At 43.9% G+C, this 24990-nt stretch overlaps 1 protein-coding gene across 2 annotated transcripts in view; it reads left to right on the top strand.

Annotated features, from left to right (window-relative positions):
* smurf2 (SMAD specific E3 ubiquitin protein ligase 2) overlaps nt 1-24990 on the top strand; it is a 241286-nt gene that overhangs the window by 119107 nt on the left and 97189 nt on the right. For both annotated transcript variants that reach the window (XM_038777045.1, XM_038777046.1), the window contains exon 3: nt 10059-10167. In XM_038777045.1, coding sequence (XP_038632973.1) covers nt 10059-10167 — 109 coding nt within the window. The remainder of the gene's footprint in view (nt 1-10058; nt 10168-24990) is intronic.

Below are 24990 nucleotides of genomic sequence, written 5' to 3' on the forward strand. Positions count from 1 at the left end.
CGTTCCCTTTTGGGAGTTGCCGCTACTCCGCCAGTTCCCCCAGGGTCGCTAATCTACCGTCCACGTACAGGTCCTTCACCTTTCCTCTGTCCTCTTTCCATGTCCTAAACGTGGCTTGCATCTTAGCTGGTGTAAACTTGTGGTTGTTGCAGATGGGGGGCCTCTACTGACGTACCACCCAATTTGAAGTGGCACCTGAACTGGTTCCAGGTCTTTAGTGTGGCCACTACAACCGCTGTCCATGTGCATGGGCCCGTATCGTTGTCCGCGTAGGTCCCTCTTCACCTCCACCAGACTGGACAGGTTCCATGTGTGAACTATCTATATCCCCAGGTAGCTCAACATTGTTTGGGTCATTTTAAACGGCAGTTCCTCCAGCTCTACTCTGCCCCCTTAGGGATTTACTGGGAAGATTTCGCTCTTCCAGGTTGTTTGTAATCAGAGAAGGCAAACTGAGAGTCTTGTTATCTTTCCCATGTTGGCCAGGGGGTTCGACATATAGAGGAGCAGGTCCTCCGCATGAAGTGAAACTCTGTGCTCCCTACCCCCTCTCCGAATGCCCATCCACCACTCGGCCGATCTAAGAGCACTGGCGAACAGGAGCAGGATAACGGCCCTGCTTCGTTCCCTGATGGAACCGAAAGTACTCGGAACTAATGCCGTTCGTCCACACGGTTGCCATGGCAACGCGGTACAGGTGAACCCTGATCTAAACCCAAACCATTGAAGCATCTCCATGAGGCTCCCCCCCATTCTACTCGATCAAAGACTTTCTCAGTGTCGGGGGCAACCAGTATGGGCGGCAGGGTCCCCTATGACAATGAATTGTTGAACATCATCTGCTAGTGTAGGGCCAGTGCAGTTGTGAATTTTGTTGGAAAAGTCTACCAGGAACCCACCTGGTTCCGGTGCCTTCTCCGACTGCATGGAATTCATGCATTCCATGATTTCATTGAACCCAAGTGGTTCTTCCAGCCCCTCTTTCTTCTTTTCTCCACCACTGGTATTTCCAGTTCATCGAAGAACTGTTTCATCCCTGAGTCCCCCTCTGGGGCTCGGAGATGTACAGGTCTCGGTAAAAGCCTCTGGGCTGCAACTATCCTACCGTTTCTGCCCCTAACTTGTACTATTTATCTTGTGGCAGCCTACTTCTTTAGTTGGTGCAGCAGCGTGCAGCTGGCCTTGTCTCCATGTTTACAAAAGGCCTCCTATGGCTGGTGGACTGCTTTCTCTGTGGAGAGCACATCAAATTCTTTCTGCAGCTTTTTCTTCCACCAGCTCTTCCATGGTTGGGGCCGCGGAGTACGGCCAATTCACCTCCAGTCTGGAGTCGTTCCTCCTTGTATCTAAGGGCCTTATAAGCTATTAATTGCCCCGAACGCCCACTTGAGTGCCTCCCACAACTAGGAGGGTGAGGCCTCTCCATTCCATTCTGGTTACAGGTTACAGAATCGTCGAGGGGAAATTTTTTTTTTTTTTTTTTTACAGTATTCCTTAGCCTCTTCGCCGATATGTCCAGCCTCCATGGGGATACTTCCATATCTATCTTCACCCAAGAGAATGAGGAGGTACATATAGAAATGGCCGGTGGGGGCAGCTGAAAGAGACTGTGTTTCATGAGCAAATTGTCATACAAAGTGACAAGGTTTAGGAGGTATTGGTAGGCTTATAAATAGACAAATCTCCAAGTCCAGATGAATTGTGCCCAAGGATGCTGTGGGAAGCGAGGGAGAAGATTGCAGGGGCTCGGACCGAAATTATTAATTCCTCTCTGGCCTTGGGGCACGTGCCAGAGGACTGGAGATCCGCTAATGTGGTCCCGCTATAAGAAAGGTTGCACAGATAAGCCAAGGAACTACAGACTAGTGAGTCTCATGTCAGTGGTAGGAAAACTATCAGAGAAAATTCTGAAGGAGAGAATCTATCTCCACTTGGTGAGGCAAGGTTTCTTTTTAAAAAAAAAATTTACAGTATCCGATTATTTTTTTCCAAGGGGCAATTTAGCATGGCCAATCCACCTGCTCTGCACATGTTTTGGGCTGTGGGGGGTGAGACCCACACAGACACGTGGAGAATGTGCAAACTTCACACGACAGTGACCCAGGACCGGGATCAAACCTAGGACCTTGGTGTCGTGAGACAGCAGTGCTAACCACTGCTCCGTGATGCCGCCCTTGGAGAGGCAAGGTTTGATCAAGGATAGTCAGCATCGCTTTGTCAGAGGTAGGTCATGCCTAACTGATTTGATTGAATTTTTGAGGATGTGACCAGGTGTGTAGATGAGGGTAGTGCAGTTGATGTAGTTTAAGGCTTTGACAAGGTCCCATATGGCAGACTTATAAAGAAGGCAAATGCACATGGGGTATAGGGTAATTTGATAAAGTGGATTCAAAATTGGCTTGGCTGTAGGAGACAACTTTAGTGACTGGAAGCCAGTGTCCACTGGTGTACCACAGGGATCAGTGCTGGGTTCCCTATTGATCGTCATTTATATAAATGACATAGATGACTGTGGGGTGTAGGACACAAGTTCAAGGTGGGGAGCAGAAGGCTTGGGGCGATTTGAGGGAAATTATTTTAACCAGAGGGTGGTGATGGTCTGGAATGTACTACCTGGGGAGGTGGTAGAGGTGGATTCCCTCACATCTGTTTAACCCCCCTCCACTTCACTATATTCCTGTATTCGCTGCATGAATGCTCATTACTGTGAACTTGTGTCTCCTCATAACTGACCCTTCAACTAAGGGGAACAGCTGCTCCCTATCCACCTTGTCCATGCCCCTCATAATCTTGTACACCTCGATCAGGTCATCCCTCAAAATCTTCTCTGCTCAAGCGAAAGCAACCCAAGCCTATCCAACCTCTCAACTTAAATATTCAATCCCAGAGAACGTCCTGGTGAATTGCCTCTGCACCCCTTGCCCTCGTGTTGTAGCACAGCTGAAACTTTTGTCTCACCCAGCCCTTCCTTACCTGCAGTGGGTCCCTCCCTCTTAGGTGCATCTCTTGTAGGAAGGCTATGTCTACCCTCAGGCTTTTGTGATGTACAAGGATGGGCAGCACGGTAGCATAGTGGTTAGCACAGTTGCTTCACAGCTCCAGGGTCCCTGGTTCGATTCCCGGCTGGGTCACTCTGTGCGGAGTCTGCATGTTCTCCGTGGTGTGTGTGGATTTCCTCCGGGTGCTCCGGTTTTGAGTCGAAGTAATGCTCTGGTAGGTGACCCATCGTTTGGCTGGATAAACAGAGCACACCAAACCGCACCTTGCTCTTGAAAAGAGCGGATTTGGCACCATTAAATTCTACTTGCCGTTTAGCCAGGCCTGCTCCAATGTCCTGATAGAAGTGGATGGAATGTCCTTCCCACTTGCATGCCTCCGTGTTCTTCGCCCACCTTAGGATCCGCTCTTTGTCTTGCTACCTGTGGAGCCTTACAATCATCGCCCATGGTGGTTCCCCCCCACCTTGGGCTGCTGTTGGAGTGGCCTGTGTGCATGGTCTACCTCTGTGGGCTTGGCAAACCCCTCCTCACCGACCAGCTTCCCGAGCATCGCTGCTATGTATTCCGTGGGGTTCCTTCCCTCCCCTTCTGGCAGCCCCACGATCCGCAGGTAATGCCTACGTGATCTATTCTCCTTGTTGTCGATCTTTTCTCTCAGCCCTTTGAGTCCTGGCCAACATCATCACCTCTGCTTTGAGCGCCGTGATTTAGTCCCCCTGGTCTATGGCAGCTTTTTCGAGTCTCATGTTGTTACCTCTTGGGCCTCAAGCTTTCGTTCCATTTTGTCCATAATCTCCTTCATGGGGGCCGTCGCAACTTTGATTGCCGCCCCCATGGCCGCCATCGGGTCCTCCTTTATTGCTTCCCTGTGTTTTTGGAGCTCGGAGATGATGAAACCCATCATTTTCTCCATCAGTTCCTGGGTCTGCGCTGGAAGGTCCATGAGGTCAGTCGTCACCGGTTCCGTACCGCCACGCAGCCTTCCCTGCTCCGAGGTTAAGAGATTTGCCTCTCCTCACTTCTGCATTTTTGGTAATATTTAGGGTACCCAATTATTTTTTTCCAATTAAGGGGCAATTTAGTGTAGCCAATCCAACTAACCTGCACATCTTTGGGTTGTGGGGCCGAAACCCAGGCAGACACGAGGAGAATGTGCAAACTCCACACGGACAGTGACCCAGGGCCGGGATCGAACAAAGGTCCTCGTGCCGTGATGCAGCAGTGCTAACCACTAGGCTACCGTGCCGCCCCTCTCCTCACCTTTGCTGCTTTTACAGCTGGATTGTTGGTTCCTTGGCACGCTGGCTGGCGCTGTGGTTGATGGAGCGGGTTGGGGCGTTGGTTTGGGGGATTTTCTATTCTTTTGATGCGCGTTTGTTGGGTTAAAGGACCTTAACCCAAGTTCTTAGATGACAGCCATCTCTTGTGCGACCGCTCAGCTCAGGGACACCACTGGAAGTCAAATATTGAATATCTTCAGGCAAATTCCTGAGATGATGCTGGGAAACATCCTACACAAATAGGAAAATAAAAATGAGAGAAAAGGGCCCTCTGATATATTTTTGAGACTTGCGGTGAGGAATAATGATTCATATCTCATTTACTTCATACAGTGAGCTGCAGAGAATAAATGATCTTGATCAACCTGTGGACCACTGCTTTGGTCATTGAACAGCACCATTTATCTTTGTTCAGAATTTGTGATGTTCACAAAAGCTGTTCCTGTATATGTAAACATAAAGAGGACCATAATGGTCAGCACAGTAGCACAAGTGATTAGCACTGTGGCTTCACAGCGCCAGGGTCCCAGGTTCGATTCCCTGCAGGGTAACTGTCTGTGCGGAGACTGTCCGTGTCTGCGTGGGTTTCCTCCGGGTGCTTTGGTTTCCTTCCACAGTCCAAAGACATGCAGGTTAGGTGGATTGGCCATGATAAATTGCCCTTAGTGATGAAAAAAAAGGTTAGGCGGGGTGATTGGGTTATGGGGATAGGGCTTAAGTGGGTTGGTGCAGGCTTGATGGGCCGAATGGCCGCCTTCTGCACTGTATGTTCTATAATGTCATGTCATATAATGTTGCAATTTAGATTTTAGGGGGCAGTCAGACACATTTTGCAGTTTGGTTTAGTTTTAGGGAATCTTAGGATTTCAAATTTAAGAAATATATAGCAACTGAGATGAAAATGCATGTGATTTAGTCTAAGATGTAACAGTCTACCTTGGTTGAATTTAATTGGAATGGAAAAGCATGGCACTTACTGTGTGAGTAGTACCGGGAGAGAAGAGGACACTGATAAAGCAGAGGCCAGGGAATTGTGCACCTTCTCAGTACGCTGTCTTCCTCTGCACCAAGTGGAATAGGGACTACCATGCCAGAGTGGGGCTCCTGAGTCACACTAGGCGATGCATTACACCGTTTAAAAAAAAAAAAATCTTTTTATTGGCATTTTCAATATTATGTACATTGATGTTCGTGTTTATTGTACAGTGTATCGCAAAAAGGCGGGGGGGTTCGGGGGTTCCGCCTTTTCTCGGTGGATTGGGGGGTGGTTCTTCCCACGTATTGTCCCTCTTTGCTTGTCTCAGACTCTCTGCCCCCTTTCCCCCCCCCCTTCGTCCTCCCCATTTCTGTCTGGTCTTGTCCAGTGGTGCTCGGGCTCTATCTGTCCGTATATTTTCCCACAGAGACCCCCTGCTTACTGTCTGTGATCATCAGGTCCTCTAATAGTGTAGTCTCCGGGGCCTTGGGGTATCCTATTGTCTCTTTGCGGAGGAAATGTTTTATTTGTAAGAGTCTCATTCCCTATCCTGTTGGCAATTGCCATTCCTCCGTCAGTTCGCTCAGTGTCGCTAGTCTGTGATGCATTACACAGTTGACCACCATGATGAAAACCTTGCAAGGAAAGCATCACAGCATACAAAATAGAAACTTTTTGGAGTTGGAGGAAACTTTTTCCAACAGGATTAGCAATGCAGGGCTGGGTGTGACTTTGACTTTTAATTTATGTCAATGATGTGAGTAAAATATTCTGGCCAGTACATTCCTAAATATCCCCAATATAATTTTTTTACACTAGTTTTTATTTAAATTATTATGACATTTCCTCTTAAGCCCATCTTTAATTGAGATATTTCATTACTTTATTTTTAGAATTAAAAATACTCAAGAGTATTCGATAAAATAGATGCCTATTTGTTATTGGAGAAAGTGTGTTGCATGGTACACTTATTGGAACAATGGGCCGTTAAAAGTATAGCAAAAATGTGGCATAAATTGTGTGATTAAAGTACAGTATTACACAGGACAGAAAAGACAATTGTTGTTGCTGTCAAAAATTGACTTTGTTTAGTGGGGTTCTTATTGTCCATTTTTCCCTTTTGGTTCTGCAGGTTGTACATTTACTTTTGCAATCTAGTTGTCCTGACGGATCTCCAGTTCCTCCTCATGGTTTTCATGAAAGAATAGACCCACAATTTGGAAAGTAACATCTAGATGGATATTATCTCATGATGCATTGGTTTAAAAGCGCTGCCTATTGCTTCAACGTTTATAGAGTTAATGGTACAAAATAAGATCATTTCACTGTTTCTGAGAAAAAGATTGAATCCTAACTTCAGAGTGAAACAACTGACATACAATACTAACTCTTGAAAGTTTCAAGGCTGAAGTTAGGGTAGGGTAGCGGAGGTCAAAGTAGACCAGGGCAATAAAACTTTTCAGTGAAGTGTGGTAGAACATAATGAATGTTATCTTGCGTTTATTGGAGGGGAAAGGGGCGTAAGGATCAATTAGATTATGGATTTTTCCAAAAGATGGTATCACTTTTTTCCTGTCCGTATGGATGAAAGACCATAAGAAATAGGAACAGGAATAGACCATTCAGCCCTTCGAGCCTGCTCAGCGATTCAATGGGATCATAGCTGATCCGTCGTTCTTCTCGTCTGCTTTCCTGCCCTTCCCTGTAACCCTCGATTCCTTTACTGATCAAGAATCTATCTATCGCGGCCTTAAATATTTTTTAAAAATTATTTTTTCTGAGTTTCAAAGCCAGGACCCAGAGTGTGGACAGGGGCGAACCCCTAATCCAGCTCCTTGCCTGCTCCAAATTCAAATTGAATCCAATTCATGGTCCCCACAAGAGAGACATACCAGATCTGAGCCAAAAGGCAGAGCAGATACTACACTTGATCTTAACCCGCTTCTCGGCCTTATAGACAAGTACTTTACTCCCATGGCTCTGTGGCAAGGAGTTCCGAAGACTCTGAAACCTCTTCACCTCAGTTTTAAATTGGCACCCCTTTGAGTCCCAACCTGTTTAACCATTGCTCATAGGACAATTCCCCCATACCAGGGATCATCCTAGTGAATCTTCTCTGAACCGCCTCCAATGAAATAATATCTTTGCTTAAATAAGAGGACAAAAACTGTTCTGTCCTCACCAGTACCGTGTACAGTTCTAGCAAGACTTTCCGATTCTTGTATTCCAACACCCTTGAAATAAGGCTCATTATTCCCTTAGCCTTCCTGATTACTGTTGCATTGGTGTGCTCGCTTTGTGTTTTGTGCAGAAGTACCCCCCAAATCCATTTGTGTTGCAGCTTTCTGCCATTTTTCTTCATTCAAATAATACTCTGTTCTTTTGCTCTCCCTTCCAAAATGAACAACTTCACATTTTTGCACATTGTACTTCATTTGCCAACCTATCAATATCTCTTTGCAAACCCTTTGTATCCCTCTCGCAATTTGCCCTTTCCACCTTTTTTATGTGTGGTTTGCAAATGTGGCTACAGTGCATTTGTTTCCTTCCTCCAAGTCATTCATATAAATTGTAAGCAGTTGCGGTCACAGCACTGATCCCTGTGAAAACCCAATGGTTGCAGGCTGCTAACCTGAAAAAGAAACTCTGTTTCGTGCCCATTAGCCAATTCTCTATCAATGCCAGTATACTACCTCCAGCTCCATGGGCTCGTATCTTATGACTTAACCTTTTGTGAGGTACCTTGTCGAACGCTTTGTGGAAGACCAAACAGCACATCTGCTGGTCCCCCTCTATCCGCTCTGGCTGAGACTTCCACAAAATACTAATAAATTAGTCAGGCACTAATTCCCTTTCTGAATCCATGCTGACTCTGCTTGATTAGATGACGTTCCAAATGTGCTGCTATTACTTCCTTAATAATTGCTTCCAACATTTTTCCAACAATAGATGTTGGTTAATCTTCCTATAATTACCTGCTTTTTAATCTCCCTCCCTTTTTTATAGGAGGGGTCACATTGGCAGTTTTCCAACCCTCAAGTACTCTTCAGAATCTGAGGATTTTTGAAACATTTACAACCAATGCATGCACTATCTCTGTAGCTACTACTCTTAGGATCCTAGTATGCAAGCAATCAGGGCCAGGGGACTTATCTGTCTTTAGCCCCATTAGTTTGTCTAATAATACTTCGTTAGTGATAGTGATGATGTTTGATTGCTCTTCCATATTCTTTAGTATCAATGGGATGTTCAAAGTATCTTCCACCGTAAAGACTGATCTATCTTCCCAGATTCGTTTTCTAAGGGGCTTATGAACACTTGGACCTCTCTTCCTTTTATTTATATGTAAATATATATATATAAAAATAAATAAATTTAGAGTACCCAATTCATTTTTCCCAATTAAGGGGCAATTTAGCGTGGCCAATCCACCTAACCAGCACATCTTTGGGTTGTGGGGGTGAGATCCACGCAGACACGGGGAGAATGTGCAAACTCCACAAGGGCAGTGACCCAGGGTCGGGATTCGAACCCGGATCCTCAGCGCCATAGGCAGCAGTGCTAACCACTGTGCCACCGTGCTGCCCTTATATTTAAAGAAGTTCTTCCAATTTTTATATTCCTTGCTAGTTTGACCTTATAGTTTATTTGCTCTTTATAAACTCTTTAGTCCTCTTTGCAGGTTTCTGAATTTATCCCAGTTTTTGGGACTTTTGTCTCCTTGTATGCTTTTTCTTTCAACTTGATACCCTCCTTAACTTTCTTGGTTAGCCATGGTTGGTGTTTCCCTCTCTAAATGTGATTTATTCTGGAATGTTTGTCATACTTTCACTTATGGAATGATTCGTATATCAATCACTTTATTGATTGTGTACAGTTGGTGCTGTTATTGGGGAAATTCAATAGCTGACATGCTAAAGGTGACTGAAGTATAAAATATTTGATGGTACTGTTCTGAAAAGAGTGTTTGTGTAGCATGGGCAATATGACTTATCAAAGTATATCTTTATCAGTTTTATACAGATTTAAAAGTCAAAACCTTTTGCTCAGGGTCTTCAAAAGTGTACATTGGTGACTTTGTGGACTAGAATTGCTTTTGGTTACAAGCAAAATCACTGTTTTCTCTACCTGATTGCAGACTGTTGTATTTGTTCAGCCTTTGGGCGTGCTCATTATCCTATCACCATTATTGTTCTGGATCTGCTGCAGTTTGTCCGGATGTATTCTTTTTAGGTACTGGACTGTAATAGTTTCTTTTATTGAGATTTCTATTTGGTGGACTTCCAAACTGCTGCCAAATTTAAGTACCCTGTAGTCACCAGACCTTTGCCAACGGTGCTCTGCAGTTTGGTACAGCAGTATTAGGTGCTGAAAAGCTAAGTACTGATGGTAGAAATGTGAAATGAAAACAGAATGCTGGAGGCCCACACAGCATGTTAGCGAGCACCTGAGGAATGAACAGATTACGTTAAAACCATTTTGGGTACAGACCACCTTTAAACTGAAGAAAGTTTTTAATCAATAACATTAACAGTGGCATTCCGAGTTGGTACTATTTCAGCAAGGATCGTTGCCTTTTGGGAAAGGAGATGCATTTTCTGTGAGGGTTTGAAGAAAGAGAGTTTTCTTTGAAAATGTCTTTGTATAGAATTGTGCGATTTGTATACAGTATTGTTAAAATGTCATTCCTGTGTTTAATGTTCTAAGAATAAGTGCAACTGTATCTTTTGTGATCCTTTTCAGCCAAAAAACAAATAACATTATAACTGAACAAAGTATCTCATTGTTTTTGTTTCTCTTTAGGACTCCCTGATCCCTTTGCAAAGGTGGTAGTAGATGGGTCAGGGCAGTGCCATTCTACAGACACAGTAAAGAACACCCTAGATCCAAAGTGGAATCAGCATTATGATCTGTGAGTACTTGATTAAATTCCAATAAATTATTACCACGATGTGCAACATAGATAATGCAGCCAGGTAAAATGTTTAGAAAATTATTTTCTTTAAAAGGAATTGTGGAAAATATGGTTCCTCGCTCTTATGAAAGAGAGGTTGGTCAGACTATAGTAGGCTGAATAGTTTGATTTTGTTTCTACCTGTTTTTTTACGTTGTTTCATGGATGTGGCCATCACCGGCTAGGCCAGCATTTATTGTGCATCCCTAATTACATTTGAGAAGTTGCCTTCTTGGATCACTGCAGTCATGTGGTGTGGGTTACAACCACAGTGCTGTTAGTATGCGCCTACCTGATTGTGATTCATGAGCGTTATTCATGAAGGCCCTGCCTTCTCAACCTTGTCCCTCGCCTGAGGTGTGGTGAACCTCAGGTTAAATTACCACCAGTCAGCTCTCCATCTTAAAGGGGAAAGCAGCCTATGGTCCTCCATGGCGACTTTACCTTTCCTGATGTTTATGTCATAGAAGAAATGAAACTTTAAAGTCAGCCCCAAACCGGGCAACACGGTGGCGCAGTGGGTTAGCACAGCTGCCTCACGGAGCTGAGGTCCCAGGTTCGATCCCGGCTCTGGATCACTGTCCGTGTGGAGTTTGCACATTCTCCCGGTGTCTGTGTGGGTTTCGCCCCCACAACCCTAAAATGTGCAGGGTAGGTGGATTGGCTACGCTAAATTGCCCCTTAATTGGAAAAAATAATTGGGTAATCTAAATTTTTTTTTTAAAAAATCAGCCCCAAACAAGGCTAAATATCAGTTTGGGCATAATGGTAATTATTATAATAATCGCTTATTGTCACAAGTAGGCTTCGATTAAGTTACTGTGAAAAGCCCCTAGTCGCCACATTCTGGCGCCTGTTCGGGGAGACCGGTACGGGAATTGAACCGGCACTGCTGGCATTGTTCTGCATTACAAGCCAGCTGTTTAGCCCACTGCACTAAACCAGCCCCAAGATATTCAGCCTTGTTTGGCGCTGATTTTAAAGTTTTATTTCTTCTATGACATGAATATCAGGTAAGGTAAAGGTATTCTCTACAACTGTATTCATAATCACTGTAATATAATTTGAATGCTCAGTTCATTTTTTTGGCTCAACCAGTGCATGTGTATTTATATCTGTCTGAAGGTGGTGATGTGAAATTGGTGGAATTGGGAGTGGGTAACTGTAATATCTTATATTGGCATGCATGATGATTAATCAAAGACTAGAAATTATGGCGTGAAGCCCATGTTCTGCAACAGTATGGCACAAGAGTATTGAAACTTGAATGTGCAGGACAACCATGGTAAACTGTAATGTTCTGGATAATGAAATAAAGAAAATCATAGAATAGAATCTCCACAGTGAAGGAGACCATTCGGCCCATTGAGTCCACACCCACCCTCTGAAAGAGCATTTCACCTAAGTCCACTCCCGCACCCTATCCCTGTAACTTCATAACCCCACCTAACCATTGGGTAATTTAGGACACTGTTGGACACTGTCAATTTATCATGGCCAGTCCACCGAATGTGCACATCTTTGGACTGTGAGGAAACCCACGTAGACATGGAGAGAATGTGAAAACTCGACACAGACAGTCACCCAAGATTGAAATTGAACCCGGGTCGTTGGTGCTGTGAGGCAGCAGTGCTAACCATTATGCGAATGTGCCACCCCACTGGGTAAATTTTGCTACACAAATATAGTCATTGAAAATGAGTTGAAAGAGGGGGATGTATAAAAAAAAGTAGATCATTCTGTTATGTGCCTACCACTTTTTATTTAACTTCTATCACAGCAGAATAATCTTGATTTGTTGCTTTTTTTTTGGTTGTTCCAACAAGACTTTTTTTTGCCCTTGCGAACCTATGAGCATACAGTTTCCTAATTATGTTGGTGTATGCCTGGGAACAAGTAAGCCATCTGCCTAAGGACGATAAATGGTTAACTCATTTGATTTGACCATTGAAACATTTTGAGACAAATCCCATGGGTTTCGATACTGGCCATGTATAGTTTGTTGTCTGATTATAGCAATTTTGTGTGAAACATCCTGGAAGACGACAATGGTAGTTTCTGAGAAAATCTGAGTCAGTAAATAATATGCCACAGCAAATCACATTGCAGAAGGCGGCCCTTCAGCCCTTCCAGTCTGCACCAACCCTTCAAGTCTGCACCAACCCTCCAAAAGAACACGCAACCTAGATCCACTCTCTCGCCCACCCTGTCCTGTGTCCGTGATCTAACCACGTCCTTGGACACTAAGGGGCAATTTAACATAGCCAATCCACCTAACATAATCTGGCTCATTTGTCCAAGGAAGGCACAGAGATATCAGAAGCAGAGGAAAACTTTTATTTACAAAGAAATTGAGTCTTCGCTGAATCCGTAGAATCCCTACAGTACAGACAGAGGCCAGTTGATCCATTGAGTCTGCACCAATCGTCCAAAAGAGCACCCAACCTTGGTCTGTAATCTTGCCCATTGATCATGCTAATCCATCCAACTTGCGTATCTTTGACCTGTGGGAGGAAACTCATGCAGAGACGGGGAGAATGTACAAACTCCACATAGTCACCCAAGGCCGGAATCAAACCTGGGTCCCCAGTGCTGCAGTGTGACCATTGTGCCACCATGCCGTCTGAGTCTTGTCTTGGCTTTAAAACCTCACACACTTTATATTGGCTGCAAGTGGATTGTGCAATTATCCTGCTGCCGTTCCTTTTTATCAGAAGTGTTGGTTTTTAAAAGAGGGTGACACTGTGGCACAGTGGTTAGCACTGCTGCCTCACAGAATCAGGATCCCAGGTTCAATTCCGGGAGTCTTCAGTGACTGTCCGAGTGGAGTTTTCACTTTCTCCCCGTGTTTGTGTGGGTTTCCTCCAGGTGCTCCGGTTTCCTACCACAAGATGTGCAGGATAGGTGGATTGGCCATGCTAAATTGCCCCTTAGCATCCAACTGTTAGGTGGGGTTCCTGGGTTATGGGGATAAGGTGGAGGCATGGACTTAATAGGGTGCGCGTTCCAAGGGCTGGTGAAGACTCGATGGGGCATTGTAGTGATTCTATTATTCTATGACTTGTTCATGAGATTTGAGCGCTGTTGGCAAGGCCAGTCTTTGCTACTCTCACTAATTGTCCTTGAGTAAGGTGTCAGTGACTGCTGTCTTGAACTATCCCAGTCCATGTGGTGTAAGTACACCCACAATGTTATTGGGAAGGGAGTTCTAAGTTTTTAACTGAGCAATAGTTAAGGAGCTGCAATATAGTTCCAAGTCAGGATAATGTTTGGAGTGGAACAAATTCTATGCATCTGCTGCCCATGTAGATTATAGAATTTACAGTGCAGAAGGAGGCCATTCGGCCCATCAAGTCTGCACCAGCTCTTGCAAAGAGCACCCTGCCGAGGTGGTAGAGGTCATGGGATTGGAAGGTGCTACCAGTAGAGGCGCGACAGGTTGCTGCAGTATATTTTGTAAGTCATACACCCTTGCTATCACTGTGCACCAGTGGTGGAGGGAGTGAATGTTGAAGTGGACTGTGTGCTGGATGGTGTTGAGCTTCTTGGGTGTTGTTGGAGCTGTCTTGTCTAGGTCAGCGGAGAGTATTCCATTACACTCCTGACTTGTGCCTTGAAAATGGTGGGCATGCTTTGGGGGCGAGGAGTGGTCAGGAGGTCAGATACTTGCTGCAAAATTGTCAGCCCCCTAACCTGCCCTTGTAGCCATAGCATTTAAATGGCTGGTTCCATTTCTGGTCAATAACGATTCCCCAAGATGTTGATGCTAGGGTTTCAGTGATGTAGTGGCATTGAATGTCAAGGGGAGATGGTTAGATTCTGTTTTGTTGGTCAGGGTCTGGCACTTGCATGGAACAGATATTAGTTGCCACTTATCAGCCCGAGCCTGAATGTTGTCCAGGTCTTGCTGCATGAGGTAAAGACTACTCCCTGAGAGGTTTTAAATGGTACTGAACACGGTGCAATTATCAGCAAACATTGCTACCTCTGACCTCAGTGGAAGAAAGATTATTAAAGCAGCTCAAGACGGTTGGATCTAGGATACTGCCATAGAATCAAACAGCACCAAAACAGGCCCTTCGACCCACCAGGTCTATGTCGACTATCAAATGCCAACCTATACTAATCCCAATTCCCAGCACTTGGTCTACAGCCCACTATGCCGTGGCAATTTAAGTGCTCGTCCAGATGCTTCTTAAATGCTACCACTGTACCTGCACCACTGTCCTCTGAGGCAGCTGTTCCATATTTCCACCACCCCTGGGTGAAAATTTTTTCCTCTGGTCCCCTCTAAACAACTTACTCCTCACCGTAAACCTATGCCCTCTGGTCTTAGACACCTCTGCCCTTTCGTGAAGAACTGGAGCTGAGATGATTGACCTCCAATAATTACAACCAGCTTGGTGCTGGGTGTGACTCCAGCTGTTGCTTAAGTCCTGTTTGATAGCACTGTTGACACCAACTTTCATTACTTTGCTGGTGATTGTCCAGATTGGATTTGACCTGCTTTTTCTGAGTGGAGCATACCTGTGCAATTTTCTACATTGTTGGGCAGATGCCAGTGTTATCAGTTTGTCAGGGCTGCGGGTAATTCTGGAGTGCAAGTTTTTAGTATTACAGCTGGGATGTTGTCAGAGCCCATAATCTTTGCTCTGTGAGTGCCTCATTTTGTACTATGTGTGGTAGTTAATTGATGATTAATCTGCAATATTTGCAATTCATTAAACTCAAAGTGAAGGAATATGTATCAGAATTTGAGTACTTAGTAATATGACAGTACCACTGTTACAAGTTATTTTCCTTTATCTCTGCAGCATTTATCTTTGACATACTAAAATGATCAAATCACCAATGATGAAATATAGTCTTAATGTATTCTGAAATACTGCAGTAGTCAAGAAAGTTTAAGCTCTGGTGGCTCAGAGTGTCTTTATTTTCAATATGTAATGTAAAGCTGTTGGATTCAATCATTTTGAGAAATAAGAAAGATCAGCCCTTGATTAGGAATAATAGTGGGCCTTGTGAAAACATGCACAGTATTGTATGTGTCCCTCAAAAACTCTATTTGCTTGCTGCCACGCTAAAAGTTTTTGAACTAAAAGCAGGCTGTGACTGACCTATGATGTATGTAGTGTAACAGGAAATAGCTTGCATGCCATGGATGACAGATGTTGTCTCACTGGCAAAGAGCCAACTTGCTCATTTGATTGCTCTTTCAAGATTAAAACAGATTATGGCGACATCCCTGCAGATTGTTTCTAGCTGATCAATGTAGATAGTTTGTGCATATTTTGCTTTCGGGGTGTTTCTTGGAAATTAAATGCAGAAATTTATGGATAATTTTGCATGACTGAAGCAACATTAAGAATAAAGTATACAGTGAAACCAGTTAGATTTGGAAAGGTCATTGTGTTGTATGTATGATAATTCAATTCATTGTGGTGTTTGTAAGAATTCATGGAGCGGTTGTAAGTTGGGTTCAAGGAATAAATAAAAGTAACATATAATATATTCTAAAACTACGCAAGTCACTTAGTTTCTGTACATCATGGCTCTGGCAATCCATGCCAGTCCATTACCATGTTTGCAGGTAATTAGTATCTATATTTCCTTTGCAGCTAAGCAAGGCCCAATCATCAGCTGCTTCAATGACCTTCCGTTCATCATGAGGTCAGAAGTCCGAATGTTCACTGATGATTACTCAATGCCAGCACCATTCATGACTCCTTGGATACTGCCCATGTTCAAATGTGGCAAGAGCTGGACAATATCCAGGCTTGGGATGACGAGTGGCAAGTAACAGTCATGCCATACAAGTGCCAGGCAATAACCATCTCCACCTCTTGACTCGCCTGATGAAGGACCTACGCTCCAAAAGCTAGTGATTCCAAACAAACCTGTTGGGACTTTAACTTGGTGTTGTAAGACTTCTTACCATCTCCAAAAAGAGAGAATTAACCATTGCCCCATGACATTCAATAACATTATCATTGCTGAATCTCTCTCTCTCTCTCTCTCTCTCTCTCTCTCTCTCTCTCTCTCTCTAGAAGGCAGCTCACCACCACCTTTTCAAGGGCAATTAGGATGGACAATAAATGCTGGCCCAGCTAATGCAAGAGTCCTTCCTGTTTATTTCTGTTGCTCCCATTTCTATTTTTTTGTCCATGGATCCATAATTGGAATGTACCTTTTAAGCATAAGAGAGCTTACCAGGACAGTGTGTTCCTAAACTTTGAAGAGGAGAAACCAGACTCATTGGAGCCGAGTGAATCTTCGGAACCAGCTTGGGAGGAAATTAGTTCAATCGGCAACTGGCAATCGGTGGGTTGGCCAGGGCCACTGTTCTGCCTGACAACAGTCAGTGATTGGTTCTTGCATTATGCTTTGAGAGAACTGGTCTCTGGACCCTCTAAGGAAGAGGAGCTGTGTTTCTCCCACTCTCTACCGCTAGTGGCCTGCTGTCTCTGTGAGTCTACAGCATAGATCATTACAAGCTGAAGGAAAAGAAAGTAATCAACTGAAAGCCTAATCTTGGGAAAGAAATTAACTGGAAGATATCCATCTGCATCAAAGATCTTTCATCCTTTTCTTTTATTCATATTATCTTTACCTCTCAACCACCCTTTCCTCTCTGTTGTATGTGTGTTGTGTGTCTCTGTTTAATTATAATACTGCTCATAATGAAAGGTTACTTGTGTTTGAATTTACAAACCTGGTGACTAGTCAATTTAACTTGACAAAGCGGCAGGTATTAATATAAAATCTAATTTCACCTGTGTTGCGACTCTCAGTCAAATGGGGCTGCAATTGGCCACACGCTAGCCCAGGGGGTTGTAACACTAACAACGCCCACATCCCGTAAAGGATTCTTTTTTTAAAAATGTGCGCACATTCAAACTGCTCAGGTGACCATTGTCTGTCAAACATCGCTTTCCAAAGAGAGAAAAATCACATGGTTGTCTATGATGGGCAATGTGACATTTTTCACATGGAAATAAACAACAATTAGCTGCTATGCTCTGGAATTCATTGTACAATATATTTCAAATGTAACCGGAAGACAAAAATCCCTAGAACAATACATAATAACTTCTGGAAATACTGTGAATGGTGAGTGTGATGTGGAGTTAGAGTGTTGCAGATTCTTGAGGTTGAACTACTGGGTCTGCTTGTTGACTGTTACTCTATTCTTTATCATTTAAATGTTTTAATATTTTACCAAATGTGGTGGCACATGGAGGATCTTAAAGGCAGAATCATAGTGTCTGTGATTTCTGTGGAGTTGATATGGTGTCATATAAAGAAAAGTATTTTGGAGTTTGGAACTTGATTATTGATGAAAGAGAGGCATGTTGCTGTAACCAGTTCTGCTCATTCTACATAGCCCTGCAAATTATTTCATTCAGTGCCCATCCAATTTCCTTTGGAATTATTTTTTGTGTTTCCACCACCTCCGTGGGCAGCGACTTCTTAGAGCATTGCCACTTGCTGCAGAAAAAGGCCCTGGCCCTCTTTCCCTGCACTGTTTATTTATTTATTTTATCTCCCTACCTATCTCTCTACTTTTGTTTAAAAAAAAATTTATTCTCCTTTTTCACATTTTCTCCCAAATTTACACCCACCAACAATAAACAATAATCAGTAACAAATATGTCAATCCCCATATCAATAACAACGATCCCATCCTCCCACTAAACTCCAAACATTAGCCCGCATGTTCACACAAACAAATGACATAAAGGAATTCGGGATCACCCATAGTCGCCAATAACACACACAGCCCCCCTATCCCCAGCCCTCCCACCCACACGCCCCAACTAATGTTCAATGTTATCCAGTTCTTGAAAGTGCATAGTGAATAATGCCCATGAATTTTAGAACCCCTCCATTCTTCCCCTCAATTCAAACGTAATCTTCTCAAGAGTCAAGAATTCCAACAGGTCCCCTTGCCATGCCAGGGCACAGGGTGGAGAGGTTGCTCTCCAACCTATCAGGATCCGCCTTCACCCATCTCTCTACTTTAATCTACAAATAGATTGGGTGACACAAATTAGTCACAGTACAATAGAGGACGAATTTCTGGAGTGTATATGGGTTGGTTTTCTGGACCATTATGTTGAGGAACCAACAAGGGAACAGTCCATATTGGACCGGGTTTTGTGCAGTGAGAAAGGGTTAGTTGCCGATTTGTTTTGAGAGATTCCTTGGGGTGAGCGACCATAATATGGTAGAATTCTTTTATCAATGTGAATAGTGAGGTAGCTGATTCTGAGACCAAGGTCCTGAACCTCAATAAAGGTAACTATGATGGTATGAGGCATGAGCTAGCAGTGACAGACTTGGAAACATTACTGAAAGGAAGGACAGTGGACAGGCATTCGAGGAACGAATAGGTGAACTCCAAAAGTTGTTTATTCCTATTTTTATTCCCTACAGGGAACTGTGGCCAAACTATGGCTTACAAGAGAAATTAGAGATAGTATTAGATTCAAAGAAGAGGCATACAAATGAGCAAGAAAAAACAATAGACCTGAGGATTGGGAACAGTTTAAAATTCAGCAAAGACAGATTTAAGGGATTGATTAAGAGGGGGAAAATAGGGCAACACGGTGGCACAATGGTTAGCATTGCTGCCTACGGCGCTGAGGACCCGGGTTCGAATCCCGGCCCTGGGTCACTGTCCGTGTGGAGTTTGCATATTCTCCCCGTGTCTGCGTGGGTTTCACCCCCACAACCCAAAGATGTGCAGGGTAGGTAGATTGGCCACTCTAAATTGCCCCTTAATTGGAAAAAATGAATTGGGTACTCTAAATTTAAAAAAAAAAGAGGGGGAAAATACAATTTGAAAGTAAACTAGCAGGGAACATAAAAACTGACTGTGAAAGTTTCTACAGATATGGAAAAACATTAATACAAACTAATGTAGGCCCCTTATAGTCTGAAGCAGGCAAATTCATAACGGGGAACAAAAAAAATGGCCGAGGAACTAAATTCATACTTTGCTCTGTCGTCACAAAGGAAGACATGATTAATGTACCGGAAGTTCTGAGAAGCACAAGTTTTAGTGAGGAGCTGAAGGAAATTAGTATTAGTAAAGAAATGGTTTTGGAGAAATTAATGGGATTTAAGGTGGACAAATCTCCAGGGCCTGATAATCACTTATTGTCACAAGTAGGCTTCAATGAAGTTACTGTGAAAACCCCCGAGTCACCACATTCTGGCGCCTGTTCGGGGAGGCCGGTACAGGAATTGAACCCATGCTGCTGGCCTTGTTCTGCATTACAAGCCAGCTGATTAGCCCACTGTGCTAATTCTTTTATTACAGTTGTAGATCGATGTTTTCCTTCAGTTTCCCAAGCATACAAGCAAACGCACAAAACAAGCAAAAGCAGTAAAACAGCTACTGGTGTCAATGTACAACAAATACAGCTTAGAACAACAGTCATTACAACGCAAGGAACAAGACCCGATGAATCAGGTTCCCCCACAGATCAAAGACTCATCTGCTCACGAACAGGATACTGGCAAAAATTTAGCCTTGCATCACACCCACAGCTTAAAACTGAATGATGGAAGAAGAAAATAATACCTATACCTGAGAAGGCCAGTGCTAAGGGGAATTCAGCTAACTCTAATAGAGAAATGGCTAGGAATCCTACGGCGAGTAACTCTCCTTCGCCCCCCCCCCAAAAGCTCAAGTCAGGAGTGTTATGGAATACTCTCCACATCCCTGGATGAGCGCAGCTCCAACAACACTCAAGAAGCTCAACACCATCCAGGACAAAGCAGCCCGTTTGATTGTTCCCGCATCCACAAACATTCAAACCCTCCTCCATCGACGCACAGTGGCAACCGTGTACACCATCAACAAGGTGCACTGCAGTAACTTTGGTGGCACGGTAGCATTGTGGATAGCACAATTGCTTCACAGCTCCAGGGTCCCAGGTTCGATTCCGGCTTGGGTCACTGCCTGTGCGGAGTCTGCACATCCTCCCCGTGTCTGCGTGGGTTTCCTCCCACAGTCCAAAGATGTGCAGGTTAGGTGGATTGGCCATGATAAATTGCCCTTAGTTTCCAAAATTGCCCTTAGTGTTGGGTGGGGTTACTGGGTTATGGGGTAGGGTGGAGGTGTTGACCTTGGGTAGGGTGCTCTTTCCAAGAGCCGGTGCAGACTCTATGGGCCGAATGGCCTCTTCCTGCACTGTAAATTCTATAATTCTATGTTAACTCACCAAGGTTCCTTAGACAACCCCTTCCAAACCCACGACCACTAAATCTCGAAGGACAAGAGCAGCAGATACCTGGTAACCCCACCACCTGGAGGTTCCCCACCAAGTCACTCACCACCCTGTCTTGGAAATATATCGCTGCTCCTTCACTGTAGCTGGGACAACATCTTGGCATTCCCTGATAGCACAGTGGGTGTACCTATACCTCGAGGACTGCAGAGGTTCAAGAAGGCAACTCCCCACCACCTGAAGGGCAACTAGAGATGGACAATAAATGCTGGCCCAACCAGCGACGCCCACATTCCATAAATGAATTTTAAAAAACTCTCCTCAAGACCTTTACTGAAGATGGCATAAGACAAATTCAAACAGGAGGACTGGGCATAATCAACCCCATGTCAACAATCCATGGTCTCCCATAGAGAAAGTAAAATGGGAGCAAAAACAACAGCCAAGACTGAAGAAACAAAAGCCACAATCCCATTACCCCACCCCAGGACTATGGACAAAACAAAACATCAATACTGCCCCACAGGGAAGAAGGCAACTCCCACTACCGTCAACACAAGGAAAAAATTCGCCCACCCGAAAAACAACAAAATCGACCCCTGTTTGTCAGTGCCATCATCGCCCAGCTTTGAACACCAGCACCATTCGTCCTCCGGGGCATCAAAATTAAGGAGGATATAGGTCTGAAGAAAATGAAAAGAGCAAGAACTGAGAGAACTTTAACAAATACATATTTTTCTGAAAGATTTTTCATTTATAACAAAATACACATTAGGAACATGGAAAAATGGATATTACAAAATGCAGTGACCCACTCATTAAGAAGATGTCAATGCTGGAATAAACTTTTGCATGTGGGAAAAGAACGGGAACTCCTCATCCCCTGGATGCAGAAACTGCCACGGGTCCATTTCCCCCCAAATCTGTTCTACAAAGGCCCTCTGACCTACAGAGGGTCAGTGGTTAAAGGAATCAAGTGGTATGGAGAGAAAGCTGGAGTGTGATACTGAATTTTCATGATCAGCCATTATCATATTGAATGGTTGTGCAGGCTCGAAGGGCTGAACGGCTTTCCCCTGCATCTGTTTTCTATTTAGTTGGATTCGGGCCCTCTATTCCCTACGGCAACCCCACGACTCTTGAGGTTCTGCCTCCTAGATCTGTTCTCTAGGTCATCGGCCTTGGCCTTCAGGCTCCTGTTTTCACCAGGCCGCTACTTTAGCTTCTAGTGAGGCAAGCTGTTCTCCATGTCTCGTCAGTCCTTTTTCCATACCTTAGATCACCTCGCCATGCTTTTTGTTTATCGATTTCTGCATTTGTTCCCCCAATCTCACGCAGACAGGGCCCAGGGCTTCCTCAAAAGACTTTTGTAGGTTCTCTTCCTTCCACCTCCACTGTTTGTTGAAGTGGGCGTCACATTCCCTGGCAAGCGCACTGGCCAACAGGTCTCCAATAATCAGGAAGGCTGCTGTTGCTGATGCAGCCTCTATCACTTTTTCCATGGGGGAGCTGCGCGACCTCTCTGAGTCGGTCAATGAGTTTCTTTCTGTGGGTTGTTTCTGCCCATTTTTCGACATTGCAGCAGATAGGGATCCTTTATATTCAAAATGAAACGTTTCTGAGAAAAAAATTACCTGAAAAAAACACAGGGGAAAAGGAGTCTAAAAAACGGATGTTGGTGGGAGCTCCAATGTGAGCGTCTTCATCTCGTATAACATCACCGGACGTTCCCAAAACCGTCAGAACTAACTCGTCGGATCCATTATATAAGGGCAAAACAAAGACCAGCCAACCAACCACCATGTGGGCCCGCCAGAGGAGGTGCCATCGTCCACGGGGCACTAGGATAATGACTGTAACACTAGTCCTGGCCTGACCTAGCCTAGCACCGCCACAAATAAAGAACATTTTCTTTATTCTACTATGAGACTATGTGACTCCTCTATCCAATGCCACCCCAAAGCTGGGCCTGCCTGGTTCTGGGAGAAACACAGGACCCCAGAGAAGGACCACCCCACCAGACACATCACCCATCACCAGAAATATTGGATATTAATGCCAACCTCACCACAAAAGGTCAGACCCCCCCCCCCCCCCCCCCCCCCAAACCACCACCACACACACACACACACACGCAACTACGCACTCAATAACGCTGAAACACTGACTAACAACTCTTGGTACATTACAGTAACCATGTAGAACAAGAAAGGCAATAAGAGATGCATACCAGAATATACACAAAGATTGGAGGATGAGCAGGGCCAGATCTTGCAAAAAAAAGCAGCCACTCCTCCCGCGCTCACATCATGGGGCCCCCCGTGATGAGCAGTTTAACCAAGTTTCAGTAGCACTGTATGCATTGCAGATTGATTTCTGTACTGCGTGCCTTTGCACACAAAATGTTACAAGAAATTTTATTTGAGTGTTGATGTCTTGTACTAAAAATAGCCCAGGCTAATGGTGCTTGCCAGGTGCCCGACATGGTTTTTTTTGTTCTTATGATTTATTCTAACAGGTTCTTTAAGTTTTTTTGCTCTTAACAAGGAACAGGGCTTCCACATATTCGTAGTTCCCATTCTGGAGTGTGTCCAAAGAGAGAGCATCACACAGATGAAAGTGATGTTTTTCCCTCCATGAGACATATACTGTATACTTCCCTAGTGGTCTGACATTGTCCACTGGTAACCTTTAAGAAGAGGCTCCACAAAGTAACACAGAGCTTGGCCTTTGAGACTCCAGCATTTTGCCAACTAAAGATAAAGTTAATTTAGTTAATCATGAGTTTAAATCAATGCCCTAACCATGGAACAGTATTGCATTTAAATATATTTGTTACATTTAATATGAAAACTTGAAACAATACTATTTATGCCTTTTTTCCACCAAATAAGAATTATTTCTACTTCAATGAACACATTTACTTTGACTTCAGTTAAACACCAACCAAGGCATATACAAATGTAATTTATTATTTGTGGTATTGCATTACAATAATTGCAAGTTTTCTCTAGGCTGTATTGGGATATTCTTATGGAATATGCCGTAACCTGATTTTGAGAGTTATTAGAATTATGATGGATTGAAATTCTTCTCCTCTTGATAAGGTGACATGCTGGAAATATATAGGCAGCAATAGTTGGATCCGATTCTAGTAAATGGTTGCAACAAGCTGATTTTTAGAAAAGAGAAGCCTGGAGAAATGGGGATCAGGTAATACTGTATGAGGTCCACTGGAGCCTGACATCGCCAATTTCCTTCCTGTCCTGCTCACCCCATCCATGGAGTCTGCCAGTGGCTACACAATTGTTGCATTTTCGTCCAGAATGTACATTCACTCAAGCTCAGCCTTGCCATCCATGATCATCGTGTGGATGATTGCATTGACATCCTGGCTTTGACTGACATGTTTCACAGTTGGTGACACCTTGATCTCTTTCCCCACCCCTCCTCTTCTGATACTTTCTTCCTCAAACACTTCATTTTGTTTCATCCTGCCCCCAAGGCTACTGCCCCAAGCGCCACCGAGTTTCTCTCCCATATTCTCTCTTCCTCCTTCCTCTCAGCTTTGTGACTTCCCACCTTCAGTCATTGGAATCTTTATTTCCGTTTGCTGTGCCCCCTCCCCTGAACTCGCTGTGCTCCCCTTCACATAAACTTGTATTCATGACCACCTTTTGACCTTGATACTTCTTGTAGCGCCTTTAGAACACGGGCATGGTAATTTTGGAATACTGCCTTGTATCCCTCACCATCTACGTTCCTTTACTGTTTTCATCTGTGCCTGACCTGGAATGAACCCATTGCTCCAGCCACTTGAAACTGTACTTTCAAACTCCAAAGATCCAGCCCCTGAAGCTCCTTTCATCAGTATACTAATACAGCAGTATCTGCTCTACTATTCCCTCTCTCCCCTGGTAGACCCACTTGTCACATCCTTCCAATAGAGTACGTAATCATTATGCCTACACTCTGCCTCTGGTCTCCTAACCAATTCTCTGTCTATGTCAAAAGTTTATCCCAGTTCCATACTCTTCTATTCCTGTTAATGGTCTTTTGTGTGTAAACTTATCAAGTGCCTTATGGAAGTCCAAGTAAATAACCTCCATTGACGTGCCTTAGTTGGTTAGTGTCATGCTCACTGAAAATACATGTTGTAGTCATAACTTCAAACATGGACTGTGATCATCTGGAAGCTTCTGGAAATGCCTTTTTTAATTGAAAACTGAATGCATGTACTGTTACATTGTCTGCCAAGAGTGACCTTTACAACTTCAACACAGACTATCAAACTCTGGAAAGTTCTGAATTCAATGAGCATGCCCTTGAATAAACATACCTACATACGCACTCCTTTGTGGAATTAATTCCTGCCTTTGATTATAATATTTCAAAATTCCCTGGATGCAGGAAAGGTTCCAGGGATTGGAAAAATGCTAATGTAACACTCTTTTCAAAAAGGGAGGGAGGCAGAAAGTAGGAAACTATGGGCCAGTTTGTTTAACATGTCATTGGGAAATTGTTAAAATTAATTATTAAGGAA

Source organism: Scyliorhinus canicula, chromosome 18 (assembly GCF_902713615.1).
Source record: "Scyliorhinus canicula chromosome 18, sScyCan1.1, whole genome shotgun sequence".
In the NCBI taxonomy this organism is placed as follows: domain Eukaryota; kingdom Metazoa; phylum Chordata; class Chondrichthyes; order Carcharhiniformes; family Scyliorhinidae; genus Scyliorhinus; species Scyliorhinus canicula.